The following is a 16,498-nucleotide window of genomic DNA, read 5'->3' as shown; positions in this document are numbered from 1 at the left end:
CCACAGTGCTTGGTATATATTCAGTGCTTAAATACCCTCTTTCAGACCCCACCCCTTACCCTTTATAAAGCCATAAATTTGGGATACTTCCAGACTAAGTCCTTGTGAAGGGAGTGTAGGCTGTCTTAAATCCATGGAGGGATGAGTCCATTTAAAATAGAATCACTGGCACAAAAGGAAATTTATCATCCCAAGGAGACTTTACCCCCCCCCGCCCCGGTCTTCCCTAATGTGTGTTTTCACTATGCGTTTCGGATAGAGCCGTACTGGGCAATTCAGAAACATTCTTCTAACGACGTGAACCTGTCCAGATAGAGTGTACGTGGTGCTGGTCAACTGCCCACAAAGAGTTTACAGGTGGAGCAGACATTAAAATAATGTCTAGAGAGGAGAAATAGTGAAGTGTAAGGAGAGAGGTGTGTGTGCTGTGGTGCTGCGGTGAGTGTCAAAGTGCTTAGGGCGGAGGTGACGCAGAGGGGAAGGCGGGTAGGGGAAAGGAGGGCTTAGTAGTCAAGGAAGGCCTCTCGGAAGAGATGTGATTTTAAGAGGATGAAGGCAGGGAGATCAGTGAGGAGAACGATACAACAGTACAATCACGATATGATGCACCTGTGAACCAGGCCAGCGACTGTATGTGGGTGGGGGACGGGGGGGGACGGGGGATCTGTGGAATGTTTTTACCTCCTCCTAGTCATAGTGGTAGCATTTATTAAGTATTTAGAGAAGTAGCATGGCCTAGTGGAAAGAATACGGGTCTGGGAGTCAGGAGACCTGGGTTCTAATCCTGGCTCTGCCAAATGCTTGATGTGTGACCTTGGGTAAGTCACTTAACTTCTCTGTCCCTCAGTTCTCCGGTTTTCCCTCCTACTTAGACTGTGAGCCCCATGTGGGACACAGACCGTGTCCAACCTAATTAACTTGTATCTACCCCAGCGCTTTGAGCAGTGTTTTGACATGTAGTAAGCGCTTAACAGATGCCATTAAAAAGAGAACATACGGAATGATGCAAAGCTACAATCCCAGCCCATGAGAAGCTTCCCCTCTAGTAGGACGCAGGTGAAGAAAAGCTAAGATAAAGCTACATCCCACAGTTCAGTAGGGTTACGTAACTCGACGGTGCTGTCGTGTCACGAATGGCTAAAGAGTGTGATGGAGTGGAAAAAGCAGGGGGCTGGGATTCAGACAGCCTAGGTTCTGTTCCCTGCTTGGCCTTTGGCCTGCTGTGGGACCTTGGGTAGGTCACGTAACCTGCCGGGGATCCATTTCCACGTCTGTAAGATAGGGATTATACCACCTACCTTTTTTCTACCTCCTGGGGATGTTGTGAAGACAGAAGTGAGATATGTACTGAAAAATGCTTTAGAAAATCCAAGTTGCTATTAGTATCCTGGGGTGCTTACATGTTCTAAATTATAATTTAGAAAATCCTCTAGATGTGGTATATTTTGTTGTTAATCACCACCAAACTATTGTATTGGTTTTAAAAGTAATTCAGAGCATAATAGCACAACACTACCGCGACATCCTTCTATCGTGAACTCTCAAAAGCCATCCACTTGAAATATGAAAAAGTACCACCTAGAAGAGCTTCGGGACCCAAACCCCTAAGGTGACCCGGATCCCAGCTGTTCAGTGGCTCTCCCTCCACCGCTCAGGTTGCACTTCCAGACTAGGTGAATGCTAACGTTCCCCCTCCTCCTCACCCTGCTCTGCCCTCCCCTATTCCTGGCCATTTTTCTGCCTCCCAACCCCCACGGCCCCATTGGTGCCGAACAGTCCTCTGTGGCACAGTTTTTCGGTTTTCTCTAACCTCTAATTCTTAGCTCAGTGACAGCCGCTGCCACCCCTAACCCACCACTTGGCATTTGCTGTCCTGCAGCCTTATTTTCCCACCGTGGCCGAGGCCACGGGGACGGAGACCGTGACAGAAGGGTGTGAGAGGCGGGGACAACGGCCCCCTTCAATGATGCCGCCCCCTCCCGCTTTCCTGGCCCAATCCGTCTCTGGGGAAGCAAGGCTGCAAACTGGTAGTTGGGGGGGGGTGTGTGTTGGGGGGTGTTGACGTTTCCCCAGGGCAGATTTAGGTCGTAAACAGGCATTTCACTGAAAGTATCAGTTCACAAATACTCCTGTAGACGCAGCCATCGGGTTTGCGTTAGCTGAGTTAAGTTAGCTGAATTCTTTGAGTGTTAGCGTTTTCATCGACACAGCCCCTTCCCATCTCAGCTGTGTTTTTGTAGGCAAGGAAGGTGTCTGTTTATTGTTGTGTTGTACTCCCCCAAGGGCTTAGTACAGCGCTCTGCACACAGTAAGCGCTCAGCAGTTACGATTGAATGAATGTTTATATTAGTGTCTGTCTTGTAAGCGCTCAGCAGATAGAGTTGAATGAGTGTTTTCTTTTCATTAGTGTCTGTCTCCCCCTTTAGGACTGTAAGCCCATTGTGGACAGGGACTGTGTCTGTTATATGGTACCCTCTCAAGCCCTTAGTACAGTGCTCTGCACAAAGTAAGTGCTCAAATATGATTCACTGACTAAGGGTTCCTAGTTTCAAATAACACTTTGAACTTCTGAAAGGAAACTTCTGGAAAGTAGATCGTATTCTCAGTCCAGTGTTTTATGCCCTAAATTATGCCAACTGCAAGGCTTTTGATCTTCTTTCAGTGTGCTTGTAAAATATGCCCACGCCCTGCACACTCTCCTCCTAAATGGTTTTCAGTAGCTTGGTAAACAGGGATGGTATGGGTGGAGGAGGAGGAGGTGAAGAGAAATTTTTTTAAAAATGAAATGCTTTCAGTAATCTTTTCCTTTACCATATATCAACAATTTTCATTTGATTGAAGTACTGCCCAGAATTTTAATTTGTTTTCATTTTTTAAAGGTTCTTTTTAGTTCCACCGCATTTGTCCTCCTTCCCGTTAAGATTGGGAGCCCCCATGCTGGACAGGGACTGTGTCTGACCTGATTATCTTCTATCTACCCCAGTGCTTAAAACAGGACTTGACACATAGTAAGCATTTAGCAAGTACAATAATAATAATAATACTCAAATAGCACAGATATTTTGAGCATGCAAAAAGGGCATTAATATTATATTGTTTAAAGCAGTAAAATGTAACTCTTGCACCATTTCGTCAGGGCTTATTTTGAACTGAAGCATTGGATTTTTAACCAATTATGATTTCTGTGAGACTTAAGGAAGTCATTTAGATGTCTGAGAAGCAGTGTGGCCTAGTGGATAAAGCAAGGGGCTGGGAGTCAGAAGGACCTGGGTTCTAATCCCAGCTCCGCTACTTGTCTGTTGTATGACCTTGAAAGCAGCATGGTTTAGTGGCAAGAGCACGGGTTTGGGAGTCAGAGGACGTGGGTTCTAATCCCAGCTCTGCCACTTGTCAGCTGTGTGACTGTGGGCAAGTCACTTAACTTCTTTGTGCCTCAGTGACCTCATCTGTAAAATGGGGATTAACTGTGAACCTCACGTGGGATAACCTGATTACCCTGTGTCTACCCCATCGCTTAGAACAGTGCTCTGCACATAGTAAGCGCTTAACAAATACCAACATTATTATTATTATTATTATTATTACCTCATCTGTAAAATGGGGATTAAGACTATGAGCCCCGCGTGGGAACAACCTGATTACCTTGTATCTACCCCAGCACTTAGAACAGTGCTTGGCACATAGTAAGCGCTTAACAAGTACCGTAATTATTATTTAACTTCTCTGTGCCTCAGTTACCTCATCTGTAAAATGGAGGTTAAGACTGTGAGCCCTATGTGGGACATGGACTTGGTCAGACCTGATTACCTTGTATCTACCTGCTTAGTCCTCTCAGGGTTGCACCTGGAGAGTTTTCAGTACTCTACCAGTCCTGACTACAGGAGGAAGAGTCAAGCAGAGGCCTACCCATTCCATTCCTAGCTTGGGCAGTGGCTAGAGAGTGGAAGGCAATCTGCTACAAGTCAAAACTCCCCTGTGCTGGGCAGCAGCAGCATGGGAGAGAGTCGAGGGAGGAGATTCGGGTTTACTGTGCGGAAGGAGGCACTGGTAAACCGCTTCCATATTTTTACCGAGAAAACTCTGTGGATACACTACCGGAACGATTGCAGATGGAGAGGGGGACGTTCTGGGAGAGAAGTGTCCGTTGCATCGTCGTGGTCGGAAACGACTCGACAGCATCAGATAAGACCCGCTTAGTACAGTGCCTGACACATAGCAGTGCTTAACAAATACCATTAAAGAAAGAAGTTTTGCGCTGAAGATTCCAGTAACTTGAAAATTGCATTTTTCTTCGCATGCCACAAAACAGTTCTTTGCCGTTCCACAAGAATAAGTGAATTGTTTACAGCAAGACATTCTCCCCGAGTTTATTCCCCTGTTGGAGACCTTAGTGAGTGAAACCTGAAATTTAAATGTTTTCAAAATGAATTATTTTGGATAATTTGATCTCTAAAATGAATTGTGGATTTTCTACCCCACAGGTGACCAACAGACAATTAGCTTGATTTTAGCATTATGGAATGTAATAAAAATAGTCCGAACCAGATGGCTTCTGGGATTCATGTCCAATAAGTTAGTTATGCTGTCCTTTGGTTCGAACACAATACTGCTGACGGTGAGAATGCAATGCAGACAAATAGCTGGAAGATTAGAAATGACCATATCTATTAGTATAGTGCTAAGTGCTTAGTACAGGGCTCTGCACACAGTAAGCGCTCAATAAATATGATTGAATGAATCTGTTAGGTTAAAGAGGGAACAAGATCAAAAATGAAATGGGACGTGTGGGTGAACGTGGCGGGGCTGGAGGGCAGGGGAGAGTCGGGGGGGAGGGGGAAAGACGGGTAATGCAAACAAAAAGATCGATTCAGTTTCTAGGGATCTGTTAGCTAGAAACCACTCTCTGTACCTCAATCTTGTCTGTCTCGCCACTGAACCCTTCGCTCACGTTCTCCCTCGGGCCTGGAATTCCCTCCCTCCACCTCCCCCTTGGTATCTGACAGTCCGCCACCCTCCCCACCTTCAGAACCCACCTAAAATCATCTCTCCTCCAAGAAGACCTTCCCTGACTAAACCCTAGTTTCCCTTACCCGCCCACCCTCGAACATATCTCCAATGAGCTTCGATGTATACCCCTTAAGTACTTTTATATTCACCCCAGCCCCAAGATGTTTATGTGAATATCCACGACACCGATCCATAATCTATATTAATGCCGGTTTCCCCCCGTAGATTGTAAACTCCTTGTGGGCACGGATCATGTCTACCAATGCTGTAACGCCTTCACTCTCTTCCATAGTATGTCAGACTTAGTTTTGGGAAGAGATTTTCCCGAACCCCTCAATCAGCTTTCTCCTACCTACTTGCTCCCTTCTCTTACTATACGTGAGAAGCAGCGAGGCTTAGTGGAAAGAGCACAGACTTGGGAATCAGCGGTCATGGGTTCTAATCCTGACTCCGCCACTTGTCAGCTGTGTGACTTTGGGCAAGTCCCTCAACTTCTCTGTGCCTCAGTTACCTCATCCGTAAAATGGGGATCAAGACTGTGAGTCCCACGTGGGACAACCTGATTACCTTGTATCTCCCCCAGCGTGGCTCAGTGGAAAGAGCATGGGCTTTGGAGTCAGGGCTCATGAGTTCGAATCCCAGCTCTGCCACTTGTCGGCTGTGTGACTGTGGGCAAGTCACTTAACTTCTCTGGGCCTCAGTGACCTCATCTGTAAAATGGGGATTAAGACTGTGAGCCCCACGTGGGACAACCTGATTCCCCTATGTCTACCCCAGCGCTTAGAACAGTGCTCGGCACAAAGTAAGCACTTAACAAATACCAACATTATTATTATTATTATTAACAGTTCTTGGCACATAGTAAGCGCTTAACAAATACTATCATTATTATTATTGTTATCATTATTATGCCCTGGCTTGTATGCTTCATTCCACTCAAGATCAACTACTCACTACGCCCCCTTCTCGTCATTCCCGCCCCCGACCTAGTTGCTTAAACCCTACTTAGAATGGCCTCCCACTTCAAATCCAGCAGACCACAGATCTTCCCATCTTCAAAGCCCTTATGAAATCACATCTCCAGAAGACCTGCCTCGATGAATCGTGAATCTCCCCACCTTCATATCTCCGCTACTGCCCCTTACGCGCCGGTGAGCTCATACTCTCCCATAGTATTTACATACCCTCTTACTTAAGCATTCTCATTAGCCTAGATCCCCTGCCTCTTTTTTTCCTACTGTGTCCATTATTTTAGTGTCTGTCTCCCCCACTAGATGGTAGGTTCCTTGAGGGCAGGGATCAGCACTGTTCATTGTACCTTCCCAAGGATTTAGAACAGTGCTCTGCGCACAGAAGATACTGTTGCTAAATCTATTGAAAATTCATTTTTTTTGCCTGAATCTATAGAAAGCAAACCTAACGTTGTACACCAACCTAATGTTAGCATTCATCTAGGACTAATGCTTCTAGGAGCACACGCTACTAGTCCCACCTCTGGAACCACTTTGGGAATTAGGACATCAGCGTATCTACCCCTTTTTAAACAATGGTACTTGTTAAGTGCTTACTATGAGCTAAGCACTGGGGTAGATACAAAATAATCAGTTGGGACCCAATCCCTGTCCCAGATAGGGCTCACGGTCTAAGTAGGAAGGAGTAGGATTTATTCCCCATTTTACAGATGAGGTAACTGAGGCACAGAGAAGTGAAGTGACCTGTCCAAAGTCACACAGCAAACAAGCAACAGGATTGAAACCCAGGTCCTCTGTCTCCCAAGTCAGCGCTCTTTCCACTAGGCCCTGCTGCTTCTCCCGCTGCCTGATTGACAGACTCCATTTGGAGCTCTCCCATCCCTTACTCGTGCTTCCGACCTTGTCTCCTCCCCGAGGGGTGGTCTCCAGAGAGAGCCCCGGCAGGCTGGCGCCAGGGTGAGGTGGTCCGTAGGTTAGTGGGGTCAGCTGGGTAGAGTCCTAGGCCAATCGGGAGGCATGTTTGAGGTTGCAGTGTAAACTCTGCTAGACCGTAAGCTCCTTGAGGGCAGGGATTGTGTCAGTTTACTGCATCGTACTCTCCCAAGCTCTTTGTACAGTGCTCTGCACACAATGAATGCAACTGATTGATCGATTGCGGTCACACTAGTAATAATAATGATGGTATTTGTTAAGTGCTTACTATGTGCCAAGCACTGTTCTAAGCAGTGGGGTAGATACGAGGTCATCAGGTTGTCCCACGTGGGGCTCAAAGTCTTAATCTCCATTTTACAGATGAGGTAACTGAGCCACAGGGAAGTGAAGTGGCTTGCCCAAGGTCCCACAGCAGACAAGTGGCGGAGGCAGGATTGGAACCCACGTCCTCTGACTCCCAAGCCCGGGCTCTTGCCACTATCTTAAATGCACACTTTCAATCAAAATGCTTTGGAGACCTACCCTGCAGAATTAGATGATGATGATGATGGTGATAATTGCGGTATTTGTTAAGCACTTACTATGTACCAAGCCCTGAATTAAGTAATGCGATCAGGTCAGCCACAGTCCTTGTCCCACATGGGGCTCACAATCTAATAATAATAATGTTGGTATTTGTTAAGCGCTTACTATGTGCCGAGCACTGTTCTAAGCGCTGGGGTAGACATAGGGGAATCAGGTTGTCCCACGTGGGGCTCACAGTCTTTATCCCCATTTTACAGATGAGGGAACTGAGGCCCAGAGAAGTTAAGTGACTTGCCCACAGTCACACAGCCGACAAGTGGCAGAGCTGGGATTCGAACTCATGAGCCCTGACTCCAAAGCCCGGACTCTTTCCACTGAGCCACGCTGCTTCTCTTAAGTGGGAGGGAGAACGGGTATTTAATCCCCATTTTATTGAGAAGGAAAGTGAGGCCCAGAGAAGGTAGGTGACTTGCCCCAGGTCACACATCTGGCAAGTGGGATTAGAACCCTGGTTTCCTGACTCCTAGGCCTGTACTGTTTCCACTGGGCCATGCTGCTTCTGTGTTAGCTGGCCAAGGATCCTAGATACATGAAATGTTTGCAACCTGCCATTAGGTTTGCCTCTGCAGTTGAGAACCATTATTACATATTGCTCAGAGTGAGGTAGCAAATTGATGGGTCAGTACCCTTTAGGAAAAACAAATCCATCGAGCCCTCTTTTCCCACTTTAAAGTAGCTTCCGCCCAGCCCAAGGTTTTAGGGGGAAGGAACAAGGAAAGCAAACAGAAGCCAAACCTTCATTAAATATACAAGGGGTGTTCGCAATGGTTTTATTTGTTGCATTTATAGTGTATATGTAATAATTAACCGAAGGCACTCCCCCCTCAGTATTTTCCTGTTGAGCAGGTAGTTGAGGGTATTCAGGCAAAAAGAGAGTTGTCCCGCCATCGGTATTAACACTTAAACCTCTGTTCACCCTTTCTTTAGATCCAGCCTATAAACCATCTCCAAATCAAATCCAAATGGCACTTGGATATGCACCCTTTCTTCACCCCGCCCTCAGCCCTTATGTACCTATCCATACTTTATGGTAAGGTCTGTCTCCCCCTCTAGACCATAAGTGTGTTGTGGACATTGTGTATCTACTCTCCCAAGCGCTTAGTACAGTGCTCTGCCCTCAGTAAGCGCTCAATAAATACCATTGATTCACTGATTGATTCATCCCAACCTCTGATCTGCTAAGACATCACAGTATTCAGGTAGTGATGACTGGAGTTTTCCATCTCCATTTAAGGCAGAACAACAGACTATGGATATAAATTACAGCAAGAGGATTTAGATCAGATAGAAGAAACTTTCTGAGACCAACAGTTCTGGGTGACACGCAGAAGTCAAGATAAAAGGCGCTATATAATTCAAACTGGGAAATCAATTTTCCCAGTACCATACGGGGGAATATGTGTCTAATAAAAGTTAGTCGTGCTAATGCGTGCCTCGACTTACAGATTTCAAAGCTGTTTACAAACATTAAATTCTGACAACTTCCTTAAGAATTGTTACGAAGTAGTTTTCTTTATATAGATGAGAAGACCCTGCAGAGATGGGCAATTGAGTAGCCCTCTAACATAGGTCTTCTACTCTCTTACCTGCCTCTTCTGTAGCCATCTACTTTTATCAGTCAGTGGTATTTATCGAGCACTTACTATGTGCAGAGCACCGTACTAAGCATCTGGGCTAGTACTGTACAATAGAGTTGGTAGACATGTTCCCTGCCCACAGTGAGCTTACTTTGATAAATCACCGAGAGGACACAAATTCCCCTTGTTGATACGCAACCCACCTATGTGGTGCCGGTCATTAAGTCTGGGATCCTTACGTGTCGTTTCTAACATACCAGGAGATCCGTGGTTTCCCAGACGAGTGTAGTGTAGGCTCAGTGAAATATGAAAAATGTCCACACATTTCAAAATCCACGCTCCAGTTAATGGTTTGAGTGAGGTCTCTAGCCATCCATCACATTGCAGATCTGTTCTGGGAAGCAGCGTGGCCTAGTGGAAAGAGTACAGGCCCGGGAATCAGGGGACCTGGGTTCTAATCCCATTCTACCACTCGCCTGCTCTATCAAGTCACTTCAGGTCCCCAGGCCTCAGTTTCCTCATCCGTAAAATGGGGACTAAATCCCTGTTCTCCCTCCTACATAGAATGTGAGCCCCACATGGGACAGGGTCTGCGTCTGACCTGATTAGCTTGTAATGATCCCAGCGCTCAGTCCATTGCTTGGCAAGTAGTAAGCGCTTAACAAATACCACCGTTACTGTTATTGTTTCCCGGAGCCAGAACGTGAGGAACCGCCAAAGGAAGCGGATGAATCTACTGTACTTTCAGCAACAGTAAGAGACAGCGCCTGAGTCTGGCTACGTTTTGCTGACTATGTTGTGAAGCAATAGTGGGGGTGGAAGAAAAGAGAACGATGACAGTGTCTCCCATCAAGAACCTCATCCTGAGACTTCAGGATCAAGAACCTGCAGGGAGGAGGAACTGATTACATTGGCAGTGGCATTTGTGGTACGACTTGTACTGTCTCTTCCTGCTAGTCACAGTCCCGCTGGACGTGAAGGAATTTTACATGGAGGATCCATTTATGGCCAGAGTGACCCCAGCACAGTGCCGATGTTGTGCCGTAGTGCGCGACCCTCCGGGCAGTTGCTTTGGCATTACTGGGCCCTTCGCCGCCCATGTCCGACAGCTATTCTTTCGAGTTCTTGCTGGGCCCATCCACCTCATGGAATGCCCTCGGTGGTTATTTGGTCGGACCTCGTCGCCACTGTTGACGTAACCAGGACTAGGACCCAGATGTCCTGATTCCCAGAGCGGTGTTCTTTCCTCCGGAGCAACGGCAGGGCCCAAAAGAGCACAGTCGGAATGTAATCAGCCTGCTGGATAATCAGTTCACGTAGGGGTCCTGCTGATGGAGGGAAGTTCCCTTGTGAAGCAGCATGGCTTAGTGAAAAGAGCATGGGCCTGGGAGTCAGAAGGACCTGGGTCTAAGCCCCGTTCCACCAGTCAGTATTTATTGAGCACTTATGTGTGCAGAGCATTGTACTAAGCTCTTGAGAGAGTACAGTGCAACAATAAACAGACACATTCCCTGCCCACAGTGAGCTTACAGTCTGTGGCCTTGGGCAAGTCACTTCACTTCTCTCTACCTCAGTTACCTCCTCTGGAAAATGAAGATTAAGACTGTGAATGTCATTCGGAGCCCAGTGTGTTGGAGACGGTGTCCCATGGGCTCCAATGACCGGACAAAAATCGCTCGGGTTTCCACGATCACTGACTTAGCAGGTAAGTGAATCCACCCCGCCCGTCTCCCTTCCTGGCCTGTGGCTCTCCTGCCCTCCGCATTCCCCACACTTCAAATTCTATCCCCTGTCTCCTTAGTTCCCTTACAGGGTCTGCGATGGGGTGTGATTTGCATAAGAGATGTTTGGTTGAGACTGTGAGCCCGTCATTGGACGGGGATTGTCTCTATCTGTTGCCGAATTGTACATTCCAAGTGCTTAGTACAGTGCTTTGCACGTAGTAAGCGCTCAGTAAATACTATTGAATGAATGAATGGTTGGTTTACAAATTAGTCTGGGCACCCTATCATTTCTACCAATCCTGAGGCGAAGGGGTTGAATTACGACCCAACGTGGCCTCGCTTCCCCCAACAGTCATATGACTAGATTGTAAGCTTGTCGTGCTCAAGGAATGTGTCTACCACCTCCATAGTATGGTACTCTCCCGAGCGTTTAATTCAGCGCTCTGCACACAGTAAATGCTCAGTGAATACCATTGATCGATGACACGATCTGATGCCTGCCCCCCATCACATGGCCGTGCAGCTGCGATGAAGGCACGGGGCCAGAGGGTCTGGGGTCTGGTGAGGAGCCACAGTCGCCGTTCCGGAACCCAGGCTGACGAATGGAGAGATGGAACTCGGGCGGCACGAACTCCCCCAGAAGCCGGGACAGGGGAGGAAATGGCGCACACGTCCCCAGTGGACGGTCCAAGTCCCTCGATCCGCCGTTCCTTCTGAGCGTCACGGAAAGTCCCTCCTCCCTCTTCCCCGGTGCCGCCCCCTGGTCGAAAGGTCTCTTCCCCATCGCTCCTTGTACCGCTCTCTTTCCAGCAAGCCTCAGGTCGACTGTTCAAACCCCTTGCCACTGCTACCAACGGGGAAAGCCTGGCCTACAAAATGACTATTCGTGATATGGCCGTATTTTGGAGAAAAATATTACGTACGTATCCTGAGGTATGGGCGTGAGAGTTAGTACGTAAATCCAAATAAAAAAGAGATGTGTAAGGGTCTACCGACTGTTATTATTGTACTCTCCCAAGCACTTAGTACAGTACTTTGTACATAGTAAGCGCTCAATTAGTGCAATTGATTGATTAGATCCCATAAACCATTGCTTAGCGGAAAGAGCACGGGCTTAGGAGTCAGAGGTCGTGGGTTCTAATCTCGGCTCCGCCACTCGTCTGCTGGGTGACCTCGTGCAAGTCACTTAACTTCTCTTCCCTCAGTTACTCTATAAGATGGGGATTAAAAGTGTGAGCCCCACGTGGAACAACCTAATCACCCTGTATCTACCAGAGCTTAGAACAGTGTTCGGCACATAGTAAGCGCTGAACAAAAGCCATAATTATCATTATTATAAAGGATATATTTGCCACCTTTCTACCTTTGGTGACAATATTTTTCCACAGGTTAAAATGATAATGTTGGTATTTGTTAAGCGCTTGCTATGTGCCAAGCACTGCTCTAAGCGCTGGGGGTAGATGCAAGCAAGGTAATCAGGTTGTCCCATGGTCTCCATCTTGTTTTACAGATGAGGTAACTGAGGCCCAGAGAAGGTAAGTGACCTACCCAAGGTCACACAGCTGACAAGCGGCGGAGGCGGGATTGGAACCCACGACCTACTCGTTCTCCTCTAAGATAAAGACAAAAACAAAGTCTTACTGGCTCCCGCCATCTCTTTTATATTTGAGTACACCGTTGCCACGATGGTTTACGTGACAGGTCATGTCCCCTCCACGCCACCAAGGAGACTCCATCCCGTCCTGCCTTCCACTATGCTGCGGCGGGAAAGGGAAAAATTCCCCCAGCATGAAGCCTCCAAGGAATCAACTAATGGTATTCAGGGAGTGCTTACTTTGTGCAGAAGACTGCACTAAGAGCTGGGAAAGGGTTATTCCACAGTAATGATAACTTTTCCTCCGCTCCCCCTCCCCCACTCCCTTTGCTCAACCCCCTTCCCTCCCCCCCAACCCCTCGTTGGGTGGGGGTTGTCTCTATTTGTTGCCAAATTGTACTTCCCCGGGGCTAAGTACAGTGCTCCGCACACAGTAATCAATCAATACGATTTAATGAATGAATAACTGGTATTTCATCCATTCATTCAATCGTACTGAGCGCTTACCTTGTGCGGAGCACTGTACTCAGGCAGTAGGGCGCCTCACCCCCTACTTGGCAGGCCCTAAGGGAACGGCTCCCCCACCCTGCCCCCCCGGAGCCGGTCTTCAGCGTGGCTCAGTGGAAAGAGCCCGTGCTGCGGAGTCAGAGGTCATGGATTCGAATCCCGGCCCTGCCACTCGTCAGCTGTGTGACGGTGGGCAAGTCACTTGACTTCTCTGTGCCTCAGTGACATCTGTAAAATGGGGATGAAGACTGTGAGCCTCACTTGGGACCACCTGATGATATTGGTATTTGTTAAAGCGCTTACTATGTGCCGCGCACTGTTCTAAGCGCTGGGGGAGATACAGGGTCATCACCTGAGTACCCTGTACCAATATCATCATCATTATTATTATTTCTACTACTACTACTACTACTATGCTCGCCGCGCCGGCGCACTTCGCTCCTCTCCACCCTCCACTCCTCTCCCCTGGGGGCGGGGCGGGGGAGAGGGAGAGAGAGAGGGAGAGGGAGAGAGGGAGGGGGAGAGGGAGAGAGAGAAGGAGGGAGGGAGAGAGAGAGAGACCAGGTGTCGTCATGGTGACGCCGGAGGGGGGCGTATCCCGCCGTCCCGTGCGCGCGCCGAAAAGGCTCCGGCTGCCCGCGGGACGGGGCGGGGCGGGGCGGAGGAAGAGGAGGGGAGACGGCAGCCGCGCCCGGGGGCATGTGCGCCGCGTGCTCCGTCTCGCGGAAGCCCGAGTCCCCGTCCGGCCGCCGAGCCCGCGGCGGGAGGAGCGAGCAAGTTCTGCCAGGGGGCGCGGCCCCGGCCGGGGTCATGCATCGGGGACGGTGTGCGGCTTCGGCCGCCGCCGCCGCCCCCCCGCCCGAGGACTCCGGCGGCGAAAGCGACGGGGTGGAAGTGCCCTTTTCGGCCGGGCGACGGGGCCCGGCCCCGGCCGTGGCGGTCCCGCGTAGCAGTCCGGAGGAGGAGGAGGAGCGATTGGAGCGGGAGCATTTCTGGAAGATCATCAATGCCTTCCGCTACTACGGGTAAGAGGGGCCGAGGGACGGAGAGAGGGGGCGACGCCGGCAGCCCGGTTTATACACACATGCACACACACGTATGCACCCCCCCCCCACCCCCCGCACCCAGGCGCGTGCATGCCGCTACGCGTGCGCGCGCCTCTCCCCCGCGACCCCATGGCGATCTGGGTGTTGGCGGCTTTTCGACTCCCGTCTTCTCCGCCCACCGAGTCGAATGGAGATTTTTCCCCTGCCCCCCTCCCGTCCTCTCAGTGTGATGGGGTTTTGTCTTGATTTTTTGAGGGGGACGGCTCCGGCGCGGGCCTCGGACGTCGGTGCTACGACGGTGATGATGAAACGTTCTTCCAGGGAATGGCGATAGCCGCCTAATGGGTCTTAGTTTCTGTCAAAGGCAATAACGCGTTTGGATTGATATCTTCCCTCTCCCCACAGACCGAAGGGGACCAGATATTCGGACCGGAGGGGGTTGACCGTGCCGGCGACAGACGGCACCCTTTTCGGTCTCTCCCCTCATCCCCCGCGGCCTTTACCTTCCCCTGTCACCTTTCTGGCACTTTCAGGCCGAAAAAGTCTTTTAGCTTTTTTTTTTTCCCCTCCCTACGCCCTCTTTCAGTCCCTCTCCCACTCTCGGCTACTTCTGAGAGGTTTGGGAGACCTCCGTAGTTTTGCATCACTTTGAGACCGATTGAGCATTAGATAATAATAATGTTGGTATTCGTTAAGCGCTTACTATGTGCAGAGCACTGTTCTAACCCCTGGAGGAGGTGATACAGAGTAATCAGGTTGTCCTACGTTGGGCTCACAGTCTTCATCCCCCTTTTTCAGGTGAGGTCACTTAGGCCCGGAGAAGTGAAGTGATTTACCCACTGTCACACAGCTGACGAGTGGCAGAGCTGGGATTCGAACCCATGACCTCCGACTCCCAAGCCCGGGCTCTTTCCACTGAGCCACGCTGCTTCTGGAGCCTCCCCGTGGTGATGTTTGCATCGAGGGAGGGTTTCGGTGGCCCTTCTGTCCATCGTTATTCGACTAGGTGCCGGTTTTCACGGCCGACCAGCCTTTTTCGTGTGCTGTCGAATAATCTGAACCAGAATTCAGGGCGTGCGCTTTTCAGTCCCTGTGCAGAACTCTTGAGAGGCTGTTTTGCTGATCGGAAGGCCCATTCTGTATGCTCACAAGGGGTTATTCTAACGACTCTTCTAGCGTTGTCGTTCGACTGGTAATCTTAGAAGGGATATGTCACCACAAGCTGTAGATGATTAGCACGGTGGGCATAGGTGCGAAGTTTAAGAAGCAGATTCGCTGATGATAATGATAGTGTTTGTTCATTCATTCATTCAATAGTATTTATTGAGCGCTTACTATGTGCAGAGCACTGTACTAAGCGCTTGGGATGAACAAGTCGGCAACAGATAGAGACAGTCCCTGCCGTTTGACGGGCTTACAGTCTAATCGGGGGAGACGGACAGACAAGAACAATGGCACTAAACAGCGTCAAGGGGAAGAACATCTCGTAAAAACAATGGCAACTAAATAGAATCAAGGCGATGTACAATTCATTAACAAAATAAATAGGGTAACGAAAATATATACAGGTGAGCGGACGAGTACAGTGCTGTGGGGATGGGAAGGGAGAGGTGGAGGAGCAGAGGGAAAAGGGGAAAATGAGGCTTTAGCTGCGGAGAGGTAAAGGGGGGATGGCAGAGGGAGTAGAGGGGGAAGAGGAGCTCAGTCTGGGAAGGCCTCTTGGAGGAGGTGATTTTTAAGTAAGGTTTTGAAGAGGGAAAGAGAATCAGTTTGGCGGAGGTGAGGAGGGAGGGCGTTCCAGGACCGCGGGAGGACGTGACCCAGGGGTCGACGGCGGGATAGGCGAGACCGAGGGACGGCGAGGAGGTGGGCGGCAGAGGAGCGGAGCGTGCGGGGTGGGCGGTAGAAAGAGAGAAGGGAGGAGAGGTAGGAAGGGGCAAGGTGATGGAGAGCCTTGAAGCCTAGAGTGAGGAGTTTTTGTTTGGAGCGGAGGTCAATAGGCAACCACTGGAGTTGTTTAAGAAGGGGAGTGACATGCCCAGATCGTTTCTGCAGGAAGATGAGCCGGGCAGCGGAGTGAAGAATAGACCGGAGCGGGGCGAGAGAGGAGGAAGGGAGGTCAGAGAGAAGGCTGACACAGTAGTCTAGCCGGGATATAACGAGAGCCCGTAATAGTAAGGTAGCCGTTTGGGTGGAGAGGAAAGGGCGGATCTTGTTAAGTGCTTACTATGTGCAAAGCACTGTTCTAAGCGCTGGGGAGGATACAAGGTGATCAGAATGTCCCACGTGGGGCTCACAGTCTTCATCCCCATTTTCTAGATGAGGGAACTGAGGCACAGAGAAGTTAAGTGACCTGCCCAAAGTCACACAGCTGACAAGTGGGATGCTGAGATTAGAACCCATGACCCCTGACTCCCAAGCCCTTGCTCTTTCCACTGAGCCACGCTGCTTCTCTACTGATATGCGGGTGTGGTACGAAGAAGCCGATGTCTTGGTAGCCGCCGGCCCTAAAATGAACCGATACCATCGGAATGAACGCAGATAGAAAAAAACT

At 49.4% G+C, this 16,498-nt stretch overlaps 1 protein-coding gene, 1 long non-coding RNA gene and 1 other non-coding gene across 5 annotated transcripts in view; all 3 read left to right on the top strand.

Moving 5' to 3' along the window:
* The first annotated feature begins 3,825 nt into the window (after positions 1–3,825).
* On the top strand, positions 3,826–3,963 carry LOC114808263. The gene has a single exon (XR_003756110.1). It is a non-coding gene; the product is annotated as a small nucleolar RNA SNORA7 (small nucleolar RNA).
* Positions 3,964–4,144: 181 nt separating this feature from the next.
* Positions 4,145–4,546, top strand: LOC114808159. Its single transcript, XR_003756024.2, has 2 exons — positions 4,145–4,390; positions 4,482–4,546. It is a non-coding gene; the product is annotated as an uncharacterized LOC114808159 (long non-coding RNA).
* Positions 4,547–13,570: 9,024 nt separating this feature from the next.
* Positions 13,571–16,498, top strand: part of CARNMT1 (carnosine N-methyltransferase 1) — a 28,280-nt gene continuing 25,352 nt past the window's right edge. For 2 of the 3 annotated variants that reach the window (XM_007667028.3, XM_029055582.2), the window contains exon 1: positions 13,571–13,923. In XM_007667028.3, coding sequence (XP_007665218.1) covers positions 13,598–13,923 — 326 coding nt within the window. In that variant the 5' untranslated portion in view covers positions 13,571–13,597. The remainder of the gene's footprint in view (positions 13,924–16,498) is intronic. The other variant, XM_029055583.2, reaches the window with a different exon arrangement.

Source organism: Ornithorhynchus anatinus, chromosome X5, assembly GCF_004115215.2.
Source record: "Ornithorhynchus anatinus isolate Pmale09 chromosome X5, mOrnAna1.pri.v4, whole genome shotgun sequence".
NCBI lineage: Eukaryota > Metazoa > Chordata > Mammalia > Monotremata > Ornithorhynchidae > Ornithorhynchus > Ornithorhynchus anatinus.
This window is presented reverse-complemented; position numbering and strand designations above follow the sequence as displayed.